This window comes from Prunus avium, chromosome 8, assembly GCF_965620075.1.
Source record: "Prunus avium chromosome 8, drPruAviu1.hap1.1, whole genome shotgun sequence".
Classification (NCBI taxonomy): Eukaryota; Viridiplantae; Streptophyta; class Magnoliopsida; order Rosales; family Rosaceae; genus Prunus; species Prunus avium.
The window spans coordinates 4,148,756-4,165,505 of NC_142291.1; the positions used below are offsets into that span (position 1 = coordinate 4,148,756).

Consider the following 16,750-nt stretch of genomic DNA (forward strand, 5'->3'; position numbering starts at 1 on the left):
ATCAGCTTAAGAGCTTATAATTCAACACTCCCTTTTAAGTCTTGAGCTGATTTAACTCCAAGTATATTCCTGAGATAATTGAACCGATCCTTAGTTAGTGGCTTTGTGAAAATGTCAGCTAGTTGGTCACTTGTAGGACAATACACCAAGTCAATAATGCCTTCTTGCAGTGCATCTTTGATTAAGTTATGTGAGGCCACAAAATGTCTGTTAATTTCCAGGTTTTTTCTTAGACAAATGTAATTAAGATCTGTCCCATAAATAATTTGACAAAATTATAAAGATATTTTCATTTAACAATGGTCCAGATGAGACATATAATACAATTAAAATACCAGATCCTAATTAGTTAAGTCTTATTTAATTTAATAATGATCATGAGATGTGATGTGATGTGCAGCATGAGAAGCACGAGTCAAAGAAAGACCCAGAGCGTGCCCACAGGCACAAGATAGAGGAGGAGATTGCTGCAGCAGCTGCAGTTGGGTCTGGTGGGTTTGCCTTCCATGAGTATCATGAGAAGAAAGAGGCAAAGGAAGAAGAGGAAGAGACTCATGGAAAGAAGCACCACCATCTCTTCTAAATCTACAAATAAATACTATATTTTATATTTTATATGTTGTGATTTTACTTATCTGTTATGAGTGAGGTTTGATCTCAACAATGTTATAATTGCTGAGTGCTTGTGTGCTTGTTATATGAGTGCTATGTATCTATCTATTTCTCATTGTTGATAATAAATAATATCGTTTGCTTGGTGTTAATTTCTATATTATTAATTGGTTTTTATTTTTTCTAAGATAGAAAATATTATTGTTCTTGTGGTGGTGGTATGTGTTATCTTAGCCTCTTCTTAAGGACACTGCTTCTCTCTTTCCCTGGAAGGAGACATTCCTACTTTATGTAAATTACAGTTTGACACATATGCAAAAATAATTCATGAAAAACACCAAAAAAAAAATTTCTACCTACATATCAACTTATGATTGATAGAAAAATAAGAGCTCTTATTTCCTAAGAAAGAGGCAAGTATTTCCCTCCTTAATTTCCATCAGGGTCATGGTTCATTTTGTCAATCCCAACTTTAGTAAATTTACTTAGCAAGTATCTGGCCCTATCAGAGAACAGTACGTGGATATTGTACACTTGCTTTTCAATCGTGAGACCGTCATGTTCATAATAATGCCATTTAATATAAACATAAATTAATTATTATTTTTATAATATTTTATACTAGAGATACTGGGAAGGAGGAAACTTAAGATCTTAGATGGAGGAGTAAATTGGGGCTTCACTCAATTATAATATATATATTAGAGTCTTTAGGTGAGCGGGATGGTATATTATAATATATATATATATAGGATCCATATATTTAATTTATTAATTTTTATATCGTATAGTATAAATCCATCTTCTAGTCTCTTTCATGTGAAGTAAAGGGTCCCGGGGAATAATGATTAAAGCAATTGTTTCTTTCTCTTCCTTCTTCGTGCCATTTAAGCCAAAACGTAGGGTAGCCATCCATTACATAACCAATTTTTGTTTCTGAAAAGTATTACCTTCATCAAAATCACGGAAAAATGACTAAATAGCTCTCTTAAAAAACCCTTTCCATTTAAGAATGATGAAAGGAGGACATTACTTGGAGGACATTACAAACAATGAGGGGTTGACTCTAATGACCCTACCTTCTTTCCTCCCAATAATAATTTTGAGTGAATATGCAACTGAAGTTTTAACTCTCTTTATCATTCTTATCACAAATCGTCCTTGAGATTTTCAAAAATCATCATTTTAGTCCTCCACATTGCAAATCGATCAATGTCATGTTTTACTGCACACCTTGCCACCTTGGCCCATAAGTTAAGGGAAAGCGGAGGATAGATTATTGTCTTGGAATATTTCAAATGACAACGATGGAATTTAAGAAATCCATATTCCAAAATTATTTGCAAGAAAAACTTATAATCTTCTTTTGGGTTTATGAATCCAAATATAAGGGATTAGTATATATATAGTCCTCTTTTATTGAGGGACTTCTCAAATAATTTTATTTGAGGGATTCCTCAAATGGTATTAATGTCTACATCGTCGATTTTTGGTAAAAATCTTGTTCGATAGAGAGAAAGTTCGATACCTATTTGATAGGTAATAAAAAAAATTAGGCATGATTTTGTAATACAATATTCATTCAGGTTAAGAATGGTAAGTCAACCTTTATTTTTCTTTCTGATATCAACTGGGGAGGGCAAGAAACCTACTGGCTTCCGTTGACAATAAATAGATATATATATATATATGTAGTTTTCAAGGTGTAATAAGTGAAAAGTCTTTGTTGAAGAAATGTCTTCCATACCGGCCAAGAGAGAGAGAGAGAGAGAGAGCCAAACCATCCAGACAGTCCACCAAAGCGTGGATAACTGGCAATGCATGTGATGTGGCAAGCGCGAGTAGAGGTGTCAAACGGGCCGTGCCGGGCCGGCCCGTTCCATTTAAACTCGTGCTTTTAACATTTTCGTGCCGTGCCGGGCCGGCCCATTTAATTTATCTGGCCGTGCCGTGCCGGCCCATTTAATAAAATCATTGATCCCGGCCCGGCCCAAAGCCCATGTGCATATTTAAACGGGCCGGGCCGGGCTCGTGCCGTGCCCGTGCCCGTGCTCGTGCTCGTGCCATACTCGGGCCCAAGAACCAACCCATTTAATTTGAATTTTTTTCGCTTGATTTTTTTTTTTCCACTAGATAATTTAAATTATAAACATTAAAAATATAATTAGAGGCAAGAAATTATAAACTATTTGAAAACATTAATCAATCAAACATCCAAACAATATGAAGGGCGGAGGGCAAAAAGTGTCCAACTTCACAAAGTCCACTTGAACTTTTCATCTTTAAACAACTTATTATTTTATATGTGAAGAAATGTTTTGCTTTGATTATAAGAGAAGCGTATATGTCATATGTATTGATTAGATATCAAGTCCAATGTTGTTTAATTAATTTGTAGTTGATATGTTTAATTAACTAAGGACCCAAGTAATTTCCCTAAAATGAAAGACATCAAATATATGGTTATGATTTTTTTTTATTAAAAAAAAACATATAAACACTGACATTAGATGTCAAATTATTGCATTTTGACTTTTTAAGAAGAAAAAAAAAGCTAAATGGGCCGTGCTCGGGCCGTGCTTGGGCTCGTGCCTGGGCTCGTGCCGTGCTTGAAGCGGGCTTGGGTCAAGCCCGGCCCATGTCGGGCCATGGGCCGGCCCGGTCCATTGGACCTATTTTTTGATCCCGGCCCGGCCCAAGTTTTGATCAAGGCCGCACTGGTGGTTACGGCGACATCACTGGCTATGGCGACTCCACTGGTTACACTTCTCAAGGACATGCCGGTGGTTACACTTCTCAAGGACAATTTCTTATTGGTATTCGAAATATAACGCCTAGGGATTAGCTGTACCATATACAAAGATATATATGAGGTTAGCAAGTTGTAATTATTATTATAGCAAACAACAAAAGAGAGACAGAGAGAGAGAGAACCTGAAGGTATTACTGTAGCATTTTCAGTATTATACTATCGCAGCCTTCATTGTGAACCAATACAAAACAATTGGCACAATTAAAACTACAAAAATGTATTTCGTTGTTTATATTTGAAGTCAGATCAGATGTAAGAGGTGGTAACATTCTTATGTTTGTATCCACTAATGAGCTACTTGATGTCAGATCTGGCAATTGTTGAAGCCTTTGGCACCCATTCACCCAAAATAACTGAAGCTTTGAAAGACATCCAATGCTTGCAGGAAGGCTAACAAAATTGTTTCCACTAAGCTTTAATTCTACTAAAGAGGACAAGCAGCCAATATAACTGGGAAGATCCCCTTCACAAACACCACAATTAATCAGATCCAATTTCCTCAAAGACAACCATCAAGCGGAGCCAACACAAAAGCCTTTCTTTCATATGAGAGGGGGAGGCTCCACCAAAACCTTGATTTATTTGGCTGTGATCCACATCCACCCAAAGATAGACTGTATAGATTTTTCAAACCAACAATGGAGCGTGGCAGCTTTCTTATAAAAGTTCCATCCAGTAGAAGCCTCTCTAAACACTCCATCTCCCCCATGTTCTTTGGGAGTTTGTCAATTTTTGAGCATCCACCCACCCAAAGCAATTCAAGAGACTTCAAATTACAAATTTCATTCGGAAGACTGGCGAGATTTTCGCAATCCGTTAGAAACAGACTAGTAAGGCCAACCAGGCAATCTATTGATGAAGATAATTTCTCAATGGACGTCCCAAGTAAATTAAGCATTGACAAATTTTTCATTTGCCCTGAAAATTCTGGAATCTTTTTCAATTTTGAGCAAAAACCAAGAGACAACCTTTTAAGACATTTGAGATTTGCAATTGATGGGTGAATCTCAACCAAATTCTTACAAAATTGAAAATCCAACACCTCAAGATTCGGAATGCCAGAGAAATCTGGGGTCGTGGTCAAGTTTTCAGAGCCAAGAAATTTCATTTTTTTCAAGTTGGGCAAGTCCTGTACAATTCATAACAATGGTAGAATAGATAATTAGCTCAGATTTATTTTATTTTTTAAAAGAAAATATTTATTTAAAAAATAATAATTTCTAGAATGGCATATGGTGACTACTCTTACCTTTCTTCCATCCCAAAGCCGAACAAGTTTGCTCTCATGCATCTTAAGTGCAATAAGGAAATTCGGTTGAAAACCTAATGGGAGAAATTTGGAAGGATAGTGACTCCATTTGATACTTCTCAAGGAATTAGGAAGAATTCTGGGGCTTGAAGAAATGATCACATTGTAAAATTCAAGAACTTTCAGGTTACACATCTTAGAGAAGGCTTCACAATTCCAATATGTCTTTTCTAGTCTTGGCATGCGTAAGCTGATGCCTTTAATTTTGTTTGTTGCCTGTAATTAAAAATAGTAAAAGAAAAGTTAATTCCAAAACTATATCTTCCAAAACTATTTTTATTTAACTTCTTACCGTATTGTTTATGAATACATGAGAGATATCATCATGAGTGCACAATCGACTTCGTCTACCAGGCTCATCAAGACACTCCCGACGAACAATTTCCAATGCCATTTCTTGTATCAAATCATGCATCTCAACATTCCTATGTGATATAGTTAAGAGTGATTTCTGAACGAGATCATTTATCCCAACACAACCACATAGGCCACAACTGTCTAGTATTTCAATTACTTCCTCCTTGTCCTTCCCCTTATGAAAAAATGCAACATCAAGAAATATATCCTTGTTCATATCATCTAGTCCATCATAACTTATTTTGAGCAAATCAATAATTTCTGACTTAGGAATTTTCCGTAGCTTATCCAATTCACTTTTCCATTCATCTTGATCTCTCTTATACACTAAGCATCCCAAAAGTTTAAGAGCTAGTGGAAGGCCTCTGGCATAATTTACAAAACCCTCGGACAGTTCCAAAAAACCTTCCTCAGGCTCATCTTTTTTAAAGGCATTCCAATTAAAGAGCTCAAGAGCATCATCATCACCTAACGCCTCTACCTTATATGATATATGTATATCATGTTTAACTAGCAACCGTTTATCTCTAGTTGTAATAATGATTATACTCCCCTTACCAAACCAATCCTTTTCACCAGCCAACTTTTCAAGTTGGCTTGATTCACTCACATCATCAAGAATGAGAAGAACCTTTTTATTATACAAGCAATTCTTAATGATAGAGGTTCCCCACTGTTCATCCCAAACTTGAGTAATTTGATCCTTTAAGATTGGGGAAAGAAGTTGTCTTTGTAGATCAACAAGACAACCACGTTGAGAAACCTCTCTAACATTAGCAAGAAAGCTGCTAGATTCAAAATGGGTAGAAATGCTATCATACACTAGCTTAGCAATGGTTGTTTTGCCAATTCCGCCCATCCCCCATATCCCTATAAAGTGAACTTCATCCGTAGGATGAGCTAAAAGCAAATCTACTTGCTCACGTATAAACTTCATTCCCACCAACTCTATGGAATCTAACAATTTGAATCTGTGATGCGCTTTCTCCCACACCCATTCAGCAATATTTTCAATAAGCTTTCTTTCACACCTACAAGGAGGAAAAGTAAAACGATGATGAAGTTTAAAATATAAGACTTTGAAGTTCCATCAAATGGCTTACGAAAAAACTTACCCATTCTTTGAATCAAACCCAGATAAATCGGCCACTTCAGTTAAAGCAGCTCTCCAGCTCTTCACCTTTTCTCTGTCTTTCCTAAAACTTTCCTCATGCTCAGCGAACGCGCACGCAAAACTACCGCTTTGTTTTCGTACGTCGGAGGGATCCACATGATAAAACACTGGCAGAACGGTGCTCTTGGATTTCATGCATTGGAGAATCCTTGTAAGCTCATCCAAGCACCAGGTAGAAGAAGCATATTTTGGCGAGAGAACAATGATTGCAAGCCTCGATTCTTGGATTGCATTGAAGAGCCCTGAAGAAATAGGTGTCCCTCTTTCAAACTTTGGATCGTCTTTGAATGTTTTAATGCCCCTGAGCTGCAATTCGTGGTATAAATGGGATACAAAGCTATTTCGAGTGTCTACACCCCTGAAACTCAAAAACACATCGTGGTTCGGTTGAGGAGCAAACTGATGAGGTGAAGGAAGAAAGGCAGAGTCTCTTTGGGTGCTCAATGCCATTTGGCAATCTGCTGCTGCTGAAAACACTCAATTAAAATAAGCCTTTTGCTAGTTAAATCTTCAAAAATCCAAACACTCAACTAATAAATAGAAAGATGATGATAAATTTAAAGAGGTCTTTTTTGGGTATATGAAAACGTTGAGGAAACAAAAAGTCGGACAAGTGGGGAAATCATATTATATACGTTGAGGAAAATATAGATAGTTGAACAGAGAGAAACAGAGGAATTCAACATATAAACATTAGAAGGAACAAAAATACGAATTTCAACATTTAAAACAAAAATATAAGCCTCATGACTACACAAGTGAACTAAAAATTGCATATTCTTTAGTTCATGTTACCTGAACAAAACAGATATGGAAATGTAGTCGAAGCAAGCCAACCAGTTTAGCTTAGTGTTACCTCAACACCGAAAAAATTACAGAGCCAGAGAATTTGTAAGACAACAACCACAAGACCAGCAAGCCAACCAGAAACTCACAATAAATACTTCTCAAGATCAGCCAAAAAACCAGCAACAAGAAGCAAAGCTAACAGTCAGAGAGAGAGAGAGAGAGAGAGAGAGAGAGAGAGAGTTGCAAAACCGTGTAGTGGCGACCACACATTCTCTTGTCAGCTATCTCCAAGTCCAACGTCTCCAATGGAAGTCCAAGTCTTCGGTCAATGAGTGATTTATTTTGAAGAGTAAGGAGGGCATTTCATTTTCGGACAAGTTCTTTTGAGTGGTTGCATAATTTTCTTTGGTCAAGTTTAACTGTTAAATTGAACATGTCCTAAAGAGATAAAAATTTTAATTGATTGATCATACCATCAAAACTACTGAGAATGAATGAAGCTATAAATTTAGTTTAGATAATAGCTTTGATCTAAATAAATTAAACCAACAATGAATGATTAAATATTTCCGCACAAAGACAAGTAAAAGAATGTCGTTTGGCTCATTCCGTAAAAACAAGTTACTCTTGAAAATTGTATATGTATATCCATACTTATTTGAAAATTCTCTGGACACATTTCAAATAAAGTAAAAGGAAATGGATCTTTCCATGGAGAAGCCAAGTAATTTCTTATGTGATGTGAAATTGGGTCTATTCATTCATCGCCAGCCAACTTTGCCAAGAATCCTCGTAACAAAAGTCATAAAATAATAAATTGTCAAGAAGAAAAAAAAAATTGTTTATATGCCATTCCAAACCAATTTCCGCACACAAAAAGACAAAATAGAGGAAAAGAAAATGAAGCAGCATGGAAGAATACCAAAGGAAGACTTGAAGGGTGCCATGCTCCTCAACATGCCCTATATGTGAAGAGCTTCCTGAATCGGTTGAACATGCCCTCCTGACTTGTCCTTGGGTTATTGGGGTATGGTTTGCTTGCCCACTGGGGTACATCGGTAGTAGGCAACAGGTAACCTCCCTTCACCAATGGTTTCTTTCCCTCTGCAACATCCCTGACCAGACTAAAGATGAGGTTAACAGATCAATTACTATCTTGTCTTTTGTTATGTGGAGTATCTGGAAAGCGCGTTGTAAGGCCGTGTTTGAGCAGGTGCGTCCAAACCCTTTGGAGGTCTTAATTGGAGCTAGGGAGGCCTGGTCTGAATTTTTGCAAAAGGAGGTTTGCCCAGGGAGTATCAATAGAGTTGGAGGAGAGGACAGTATGGTGAACCCTGGTCTGACATGGTGTGCTCCTCCTAACCCATTTCTTAAGCTGAACGTGGACGCTTCTTGGCAAAAAGATTCAGGTTTAGCTGGTCTTGGTATAATCATCAGGAATCATATGGGGGATTTTAAGTATGGAAAGGTTCTGAAGACCACAACCGGGTCTGTTGAGATTGCTGAAGCTCAGGCAATTATTGAGGTACTGTCCTTTGCGCTGGAAAATGGCATCACTCATGTGTATGTGGAGTCTGATTCAAAGAAGGTTATGGATAATTGTGCTGGAAACATTGCCAAAGGGGACTGGGGTATATACCCCTCGTTATGTCGTATTCAGGATTTGAAGTCCAAATTTTCTGCTGTTCGTTGGGCTTGGATCCCGAGAGAAGCCAATGCGGTTGCGGATGCTGCTGCGGCGATTGCATTTGGAGGGATGGGTACGGAAGTTTGGGTCGATCGACCCCCATCCTCCCTTGTCCATGTTCTGTCCCGAGATGGGCTTCCTTGCCCTCCGTAGGCTCTGTTTTGATGTTGAGTTTTTGGACCGCTGACACCTGTTGCCATCTGCAATGTGTCTGGTTACTGTCCTAACTCTCTTTGTTTCTGTTTTGCTGTGTCGGCTTGTTGTTTTTTTGGTTGCATTTAGTTCTTGTTTTAGTGTAGGCTGTTGTGTCTTGGCTTACGTTTTGTTCTGCTCTGTTTCTTTCTTTGGCTATTTGCCTTGGCTTCTGCCTAATGAAATATTCAGTTTCCAAAAAAAAAGGAAGACTTGAAGGCACCCGCACACAAATTTTGAGAAAAGGACCACAATTTCCATACAAAAATAAGGTAAAGGAACAAACTAAATTTCATGGAAGTTCGCAAACCGCGGGCCAAATGATGATCCTTAGAGCAAGTGCAGTGGTGCGCCCAAGCCTGGGGCTAGGGGGGGTTCAAGAAGAAAAAGGTGTTCCAGCGGGCTTTGTTTGCCCGGGCTGAGTGTGGGCTCCACAAGCTTGGGTTGGCCCTCAGGCAAAATCAGCCTCAGTGCTAGCCAGGGTTTGCTGACGTCAACGATGACATCAGCAACCAAAAAAAATTTTAAAAATACTAAAAATTTCAGAATTTTTTTTAAATAAATACTTAGTAATATTTTTTACTTCCCACATAAAAAATCTATACAAATTCCTCTCTTCATATCTTATGTGAATAGTGGTTGTCATGGCAACGGGTGGAAACACACATTCTTTTTTGCAAGGGCAATTACTATTCACATGAATAGTGGCTGCCCTAGCTCCCCCCTTGCCATGGCAAAGGGCAAATGGGTGGAGTTGCTCTTATATCATGTCATCTAAGGCATATCTGTTGATTATAAAAAGCCCACATCACTGTGATCTGCTCTCATGTTTTATTGATATTTAGCAGCGTCTAATTAATGTCATTGCCTAATCTCACTTTTGCACTCTGTTATCACTCAAATCAATTTCACAAGGACAAACATCATTATTTTAAATAAAAAATAGCCTAAGTTGGCCTTCAATTTCATAAAAGTCAAGTTTAAAAAAAAATTACAAATATAGCTGAAACTTCACTTGAATAGACTCGAACACCCTCAAAATAAACTTACAAATAAATTTGAAAAATATGGTTTTTTATAAAAACAATTCAAAAAATTCAGGATGATTTAACTAAAGACCTTTGCATCAGAACAATTCAAAATGGCACAACAATTTAATTTCATATACTATACCTCAAGTAAGAGTTGTTCATTGCTGCCGATATATCAAACCAATTCCTCTGTACAATTTCCAGGCATGGCATATGTAGGTCTTATTATTGCTCCGAAATGTCTCATAATAAAAATCAAATTAAGAAAATATTAGATCCAAAATGATTGCCTAATGATTTCCCAAGCGTGAAAATGTTGTTATCAAGCGGAATAATGATAAAAGCAACTGTTTCTTTCTCTTCCTTCTTCGTGCCATTTAAAGCCATCCATAACCAAATTTTGTTTATGAAAAGTATTACCTTCATCAAAATCACGGAAAAATGACTAAATAGCTCTCTTAAAAAACCCTTTCCATTTAAGAATGATGAAAGGAGGACACTGCAAGTGAACAATGAGGGGTTGACTCTAATGACCCTACCTTCTTTCCTCCAATAATAATTTTGAGTGAATGTGCAGCTCAAGTTTTAACTCTCTTTATCACAAATCCTCTTTGAGATTTTCAAAAATCATCATTTTAGTCCGCCACATTGCAAATCGATCAATATGACGTTTTAGTACATACCTTGCCACCTTGGCCCATAAGATAAGGGAACGCGGTGGATAGATTATTGTCTTGGAATTTTTCAAATGACAACGATGGAATTTAAGAAACCCATATTCCATAATTATTTGCAAGAAAAACTTATAATCTTTTTTTGGGTTTATGAATCCAAATATAAGGGATTAGTGTATATATATCTCTTTTATTGAGGGATTCTTCAAATAATTTTATTTGAGAGACGCCCTTTAGGGTACAATACAAATTTTTTTCAACAATCCAAACCATCTATTTTTTAAGTCTTCATTCATAGATCATCCTTAAAAAAAAAATTAGACGAATCGGAAACCAGTTAGACATCCAATTGTGTCCTACAAAATCAATGAACATGGGCTTCAAGAATGTACTAAAATTTTAATTATTTAATTGAGTGGTCAAATTATATCATATTGAAGTATTTTTTGTAGAGATGATAATTGAATGAATATCTACAAAATAGAAGGGTTTGGATTAGTGAAATATAATCCGAAGTAGGCCCTACAAGAGTGTCTCTTAAATAAGCTTATTTGAGGGATCCCTCAGTTGAAGCTCTCCATATATATATTATTGCAAACTTCAGTTTTGTTCAAATGTTAAATCTATCATACTATCTAGCTTTCAATGACAAAATGGTCAAATGGTATTAATTTCTACACTGTCGATTTTTTGGTAAAAATCTTGTTCGATAGAGAGAAGGTCGATAACTATTTGATAGGTATTTTTATAAATAAATAAAAATTAGGCATGATCTTGTAATACAATATTCATTCAGATTAAGAATGGTAAATCAACCTTTATTTTTCTTTCTGATATCAACTGGGGAGGGCAAGAAACCTACTGGCATCCGTTGACAATAAATAGAAATATATGTAGTTTTCATACCGGCCGAGAGAGAGAGAGAGAGAGAGAGAGAGAGAGAGAGAGAGAGATCCAAACGAATCCAGACCGTTCACCAAGGCGTGGATAGGTAGCCATGCATGTGGCAAGAGCAAGAGAGCCCCACTTTAGGTGGATATTTTACGTACGAGCTTGTGAAAGAGAAGAGCCACAAATTAAAGCCAGAAATACCCCTCAACATGGCTATATAAGCCCCCCCATCACCATGCACACCCAACGCAACACCCTTACCTCATAATCTTCCTTCATCCTCGCATTTTCTTCAAAATACCCAAAATACCCCTCAACATGGCTAACCAGGAGCAGCACCGCGGCCTCTTCAACCAGGACAGAGACGAAGACAAATCCTCATCCTTCTCTCAGTCCGGTTATGGAGATCAAGGCCGCACTGGTGGTTACGGCGACTCCACTGGTTACTCTTCTCAAGGACGTGCCGGTGGTGGTGGCGGCAGCTATGGCGACAACACGGATTACACCGGTGAAGGACGTCGTACTGGCGGAGGAGGCTACGGCGGCAGCACTGATTACTCTGGTGGTGAAGAGCGTCGTGCTAGTGGAGGCGGCGATGGCTACGGCGACAGTTACTCTGGTGAAGGACGTCGTACCGGTGGGTGCGGCGGTGGTTACAAAGACAGTTACTCTAGTGAGGGACGTAATGGAAATGTCGGTGGCTACGGAGACAGTTACTCCGAAGAAGGACACGGCGGCCGTGGCGAGACCACTGCTTACTCTTCTGATGGGCCCCGCGGCGGACGGTACAGTGAGACGTCTGAAACCTATGAGTCTAGTGACTCTGGAGACTACAAGAAGCAGGAGAAGCACCACAAACATCTCGAGGAACTTGGGGAGCTAGGTTCTGCTGCTGCTGGCACTTATGCATTGGTAGATTAATGTTTCAACCCTATTTTTCTGATTTAATTTATGATTTTAATTAGGCATACTAATTGTGGATTTATGATCATTCTCAAAGGTATATTAGTGCATGATTTGTGATCGATCTCGTTGCAAATAATTTTTTAGTATGATGGATAAGTATATATCACCTATTTTATGATAATCAATCGCGTCTAAATGATATATACACCCGTTATATCTAAGAATTTATCGTAAAAAATTACATACTTCCCGTTCACTTAAATAGAACATAACTGAAGAAGTGGAAGATTAATTAGGCTAAGTTTTATCCAGATCTTATTGACAAAATATATAATTGCCAATCTTACTTTGCGTTCACATACGTATAATGATTATGTAGTTATAAGAACAAATCTTGTTTCGGTTACAACTTAAAACAGACCAAATCAAACTCCAGGATCATCGTAATTTCCCCCTAATTTATAGGATATATCACATATATAATTTTGAAATATAATGTTTTGTAATTGTTGAGCTTGGACATATAAAAGGAGAAACTTTTGACCCTTAAGTTGTGTTTTTTTTTTTTTTGGCAGTATGAGAAGCACGAGGCACAGAAAGACCCAGAGCATGCTCGCAGGCACAGGATAGAGGAGGAGATTGGTGCAACAGGGGCAGTTGGTTCGGGTGGGTATGCCTTCCACGAGCATCATGAGGAGAAAGAGTCAGAGAGAGAAGAGGAAGAGTCACATGGAAAGAAGCACCACCACCTCTTCTAAATAATCTCAATTAATCAATATCGATCTTTATTGATTACCTATTTAAGTGGTTAATTATGCACTGTGCATCCCTTTAATTATTTGTGTGATGTTTAATTATGATGAATACTTAGTTTGTGTCAGATAATTGATGCATGTTGAGTGTACAAGTAAGACTCTTTGTTTAAAGGGTATTGTATATATCCGGTTTTCTTTTAGCATGTCATGTATTTCATTGTTAATCGTTTACTCGGTGTAACCACTACTACAAAAAACACTTTGCGCGACGAAATAATTTTGTTGCACAAAGTGCAATTTCGTTGCGCAAACTTTGCGCGACGAAATTTTGGTCGCACAAGTTCTGTCGCGCAAAGATCGTGAAGAAAGGGTTTGCGCGACTAAAAATATTTTTTGTCGCGCAGAGCTACTTTGCGCGATGAACGATAACAATTTTGCGCGACGAATACTAACGTCACACAAAGCAACTTTGTGCGACGAAAATTAACCACTTTGCGCGACGAATATTAATTACTTTGCGTGACGAATATTAACTACTTTGGGCGACGAATACTATCTACTTTGCGCGACGAATAATATCTATTTTACGCAACGAAACTTAACCACTTTGCGCAACGATAAACTTTGTCAACGAATCCTGATGTCGCACAAATCTTTGTGCGACGACATTCAATTTTTTAAAATTTTTGTTTTTAAAATTTCTTTAGTTAAAATAAACTAGTTTAATAGTTTGCGTGACGAAATATTTTGTTGCGCAAGGTTTTTGACATTTTGTTTTATTATTTCTCTTATATCAATTTCATTATATTAATTTTTTCAAATTTGTACTTTTTAAATTTAATTTAATTGTATGATTTTATTTTTTTTAATTACTTTAATTTAAATTGACATATTCAAAATAAAATTACATATGAAAAATAGTGGTCAAATTATCCAATATATATAATATTCAAAATGTACACATAAATTAACAAAGTACAATAATAAAATCTAGAAGCCTATTGTGGTGGTAGTGGTGGAGGATATGTTTCGATAGCGTCCAAATCCTCAACTTTAGCCGTCAAAGTCTCGACGATTCCCTATAAAAAAAAAACAAATATTGTCAAATAACAAAAAAATAACATAAAATAATAACAAAAAAATTGGCATAAACTCAAAACTAACTCCAAAAACACATATTAATGAAAAAAATTTAAAGTTTGGAGAGAATATACCTTTTAGCAAGATTTTGAGTGAGTGAGAATGAGAGGGAGAAGTGAGTGTGAGAGAATTAGAGAAGATAGTGAGAGAGAGATGAAAGAGTGAGTGAGAGTGAGAGATGATGAAAAGAGAGATAAGAGAGTGAGTGAGAGTGAGAGATAGTGAAGAGAGAGATGAGAGATTAAGTGAGAGGAGTGAGTGTGAGAGAAAGGGTAGGATTTGGGGAGAGGGAAAGAGAGAGGAGAGGTAAGAGTAGAAGACATTGAGAAAATGGTGGAGGAGTTATTTTGGTTTTAAAAACCGTATCACTTTGCGTGACGAAATAACATATTGGTCGCGCAAAGACTTGAAATTTTTTTTTTTTTTAAAATTCCCATTTTGGGTACATTTTTAGGGTTTTGTGCGACGAATTTTTGGTCGCTCAAAGTTTTGTGCGACCAAAATATTCCCGCGTCCCATTTTTGGTACCTGCCCAAATTTTTAGGGTATACTTTGCGCGACAAATGACTATATATTGGTCCCGCAAAGTCATAAATTTTTTTTTAAAAAACATTCCCATTTTTGGTACCCGCCCAAATTTTTAGAGTATACTTTGCGCGACAAACTACTATATATTGGTCGCACAAAGTCTTTAAATTTTTTTTTTTTAAATTCCCATTTTTGGTAACCCCCCCCCCCCCCCCCCCCAAAATTTTAGGGTATACTTTGCGCGACGAACGACTATATATTGGTCCCGCAAAGTCGTAAATTTTTTTTAATTTTAAATTCCCATTTTTGGTACCTGCCAAAATTTTTAGAGTATACTTTGCACGACGAATATATATATTGGTCACGCAAAGTCTTAAAAAAAATTTAAAGCTACTAATAAATATATATACTATTCAATTTCTTAAGTGTTATACGTACAAAATAAACAAATTTAAAGCTACTCAACGATCCAACCGTCAAACTTGTCTGTTTATACTTCGAGATCATATATGCCAAAAGTCGGAAAAAATAAACATTAAGAGATCACGTAATGGGACAAAACATTTCGACGGTTATAAACAAAAAATTGAGATTTAACGGTTATTTCAACTCTGATGTTGATGATTTTTTACAGCTACAATCCTTGACCCTATATGAATACAATGACTGTATTTGATTGTCAATTTAAAATATTTACACTAGTGGATACCACAAAATCATATGTTATATTTAATAAAAGTATAAATAAAATCGTGATTGTTAGTGAATATATTGTTTTGATGGCATACGCATTCTACGAAACTAGTGTCAACGATCCAACCGTCAAACTTTTTTGTTTATACTTCGAGATCATATACGCCAAAAATCGGAAAAAAAAAACATTCAGAGATTAAGTAAAGGGACAAAACATTTTTACGGTTATAAACGAAAAATCAAGATTTAACGGTTATTTCAACTCTGATTTTGATGATTTTTTACAGCTACACTCCTTGACCCTATATGAATACAATGACTATATTCGATCGTCAATTTAAAATATTTATACTACTAGATACCACAAAATCTTATGTTATATTTAATAAAAGTATAAATAAACTCTTAATTGTTAATGAATATATTGTTTTGATGGCATATGCATTCTACGAAACTAGTTTCAACGATCCAATCGTCAAACTTGTTTGTTTATACTTCGAGATCATATACGCCAAAAATCAGAAAAAATAAACATTCAGAGTTCAAGTAAAGGGGCAAAACATTTCGACGGTTATAAAAAAAAAAAAATCACGATTTAACGGTTATTTCAACTCTGATTTTGATGATTTTTTACAGCTACACTCCTTGACCCTATATGAATACAATGACTACATTCAATCGTCAATTTAAAATATTTACACTAGTGGATACCACAAAATCTTATGTTATATTTAATAAAAGTGTAAATAAACTCTTAATTGTTAGTGAATATATTGTTTTGATGGCATACGCATTCTACGAAACTAGTTTCAACAATCCAACCGTCAAACTTGTTTGTTTATACTTCGAGATCATATACGCCAAAAATCAGAAAAAATAAACATTCAGAAATCAAGTAACGCGGCAAAACATTTCGACGGTTATAAACGAAAAATCACGATTTAACGGTTATTTCAACTCTGATTTTGATGATTTTTTACAGCTACACTCCTTGACCCTATATGAATACAATGAACTAATTCGATCGTCAATTTAAAATATTTACACTAGTGGATACTACAAAATCTTATGTTATATTTAACAAAAGTATAAATAAACTCTTAATTGTTAGTGAATGTATTGTTTTGATGGCATATGCATTCTACGAAACTAGTTTCAACGATCCAACCGTCAAACTTGTTTGTTTATACTTCGAGATCA

The 16,750-nt window shown here is 36.3% G+C and overlaps 3 protein-coding genes across 3 annotated transcripts; 2 read left to right on the plus strand and 1 right to left on the minus strand.

Annotated features, from left to right (window-relative positions):
- Window positions 1-3,774: 3,774 nt before the first annotated feature.
- LOC110762114 (disease resistance protein Roq1-like) lies at window positions 3,775-7,296 on the minus strand. Its single transcript, XM_021964718.2, has 5 exons — window positions 7,060-7,296; window positions 6,206-6,731; window positions 5,026-6,121; window positions 4,674-4,949; window positions 3,775-4,553 (listed from the first exon to the last, which is right to left on the minus strand). The coding sequence occupies exons 2-5, from the start codon at window positions 6,712-6,714 to the stop codon at window positions 3,924-3,926; spliced, it is 2,511 nt and encodes an 836-aa protein (XP_021820410.2). The 5' UTR covers window positions 6,715-6,731; window positions 7,060-7,296; the 3' UTR covers window positions 3,775-3,923.
- A 925-nt stretch (window positions 7,297-8,221) lies between these two features.
- LOC110762133 (uncharacterized) lies at window positions 8,222-8,893 on the plus strand. Its single transcript, XM_021964738.2, has one exon. The coding sequence runs from the start codon at window positions 8,222-8,224 to the stop codon at window positions 8,891-8,893; it is 672 nt and encodes a 223-aa protein (XP_021820430.2).
- Window positions 8,894-11,784: 2,891 nt separating this feature from the next.
- On the plus strand, window positions 11,785-13,384 carry LOC110762131 (uncharacterized). The gene is made up of 2 exons (XM_021964735.2): window positions 11,785-12,440; window positions 13,010-13,384. The coding sequence occupies exons 1-2, from the start codon at window positions 11,847-11,849 to the stop codon at window positions 13,190-13,192; spliced, it is 777 nt and encodes a 258-aa protein (XP_021820427.2). The 5' UTR covers window positions 11,785-11,846; the 3' UTR covers window positions 13,193-13,384.
- The last annotated feature ends 3,366 nt before the right edge of the window (window positions 13,385-16,750 follow it).

What these genes read in the sequence shown, in the direction of transcription:
- LOC110762114 (XM_021964718.2), bottom strand. Translation starts at nt 6,714, where the DNA reads ATGGCATTGAGCACCCAAAGAGACTCTGCCTTTCTTCCTTCACCTCAT. An exon ending in GGGTTTGATTCAAAGAATGG is followed by an intron (nt 6,122 to 6,205) that starts GTAAGTTTTTTC and finishes TCCTCCTTGTAG; the next exon opens with GTGTGAAAGAAAGCTTATTG. An exon ending in GGCTTTGGGATGGAAGAAAG is followed by an intron (nt 4,554 to 4,673) that starts GTAAGAGTAGTC and finishes TGAATTGTACAG; the next exon opens with GACTTGCCCAACTTGAAAAA.
- LOC110762131 (XM_021964735.2), top strand. Translation starts at nt 11,847, where the DNA reads ATGGCTAACCAGGAGCAGCACCGCGGCCTCTTCAACCAGGACAGAGAC. An exon ending in CTGCTGGCACTTATGCATTG is followed by an intron (nt 12,441 to 13,009) that starts GTAGATTAATGT and finishes TTTTTTTGGCAG; the next exon opens with TATGAGAAGCACGAGGCACA.
- LOC110762133 (XM_021964738.2), top strand. Translation starts at nt 8,222, where the DNA reads ATGTGGAGTATCTGGAAAGCGCGTTGTAAGGCCGTGTTTGAGCAGGTG.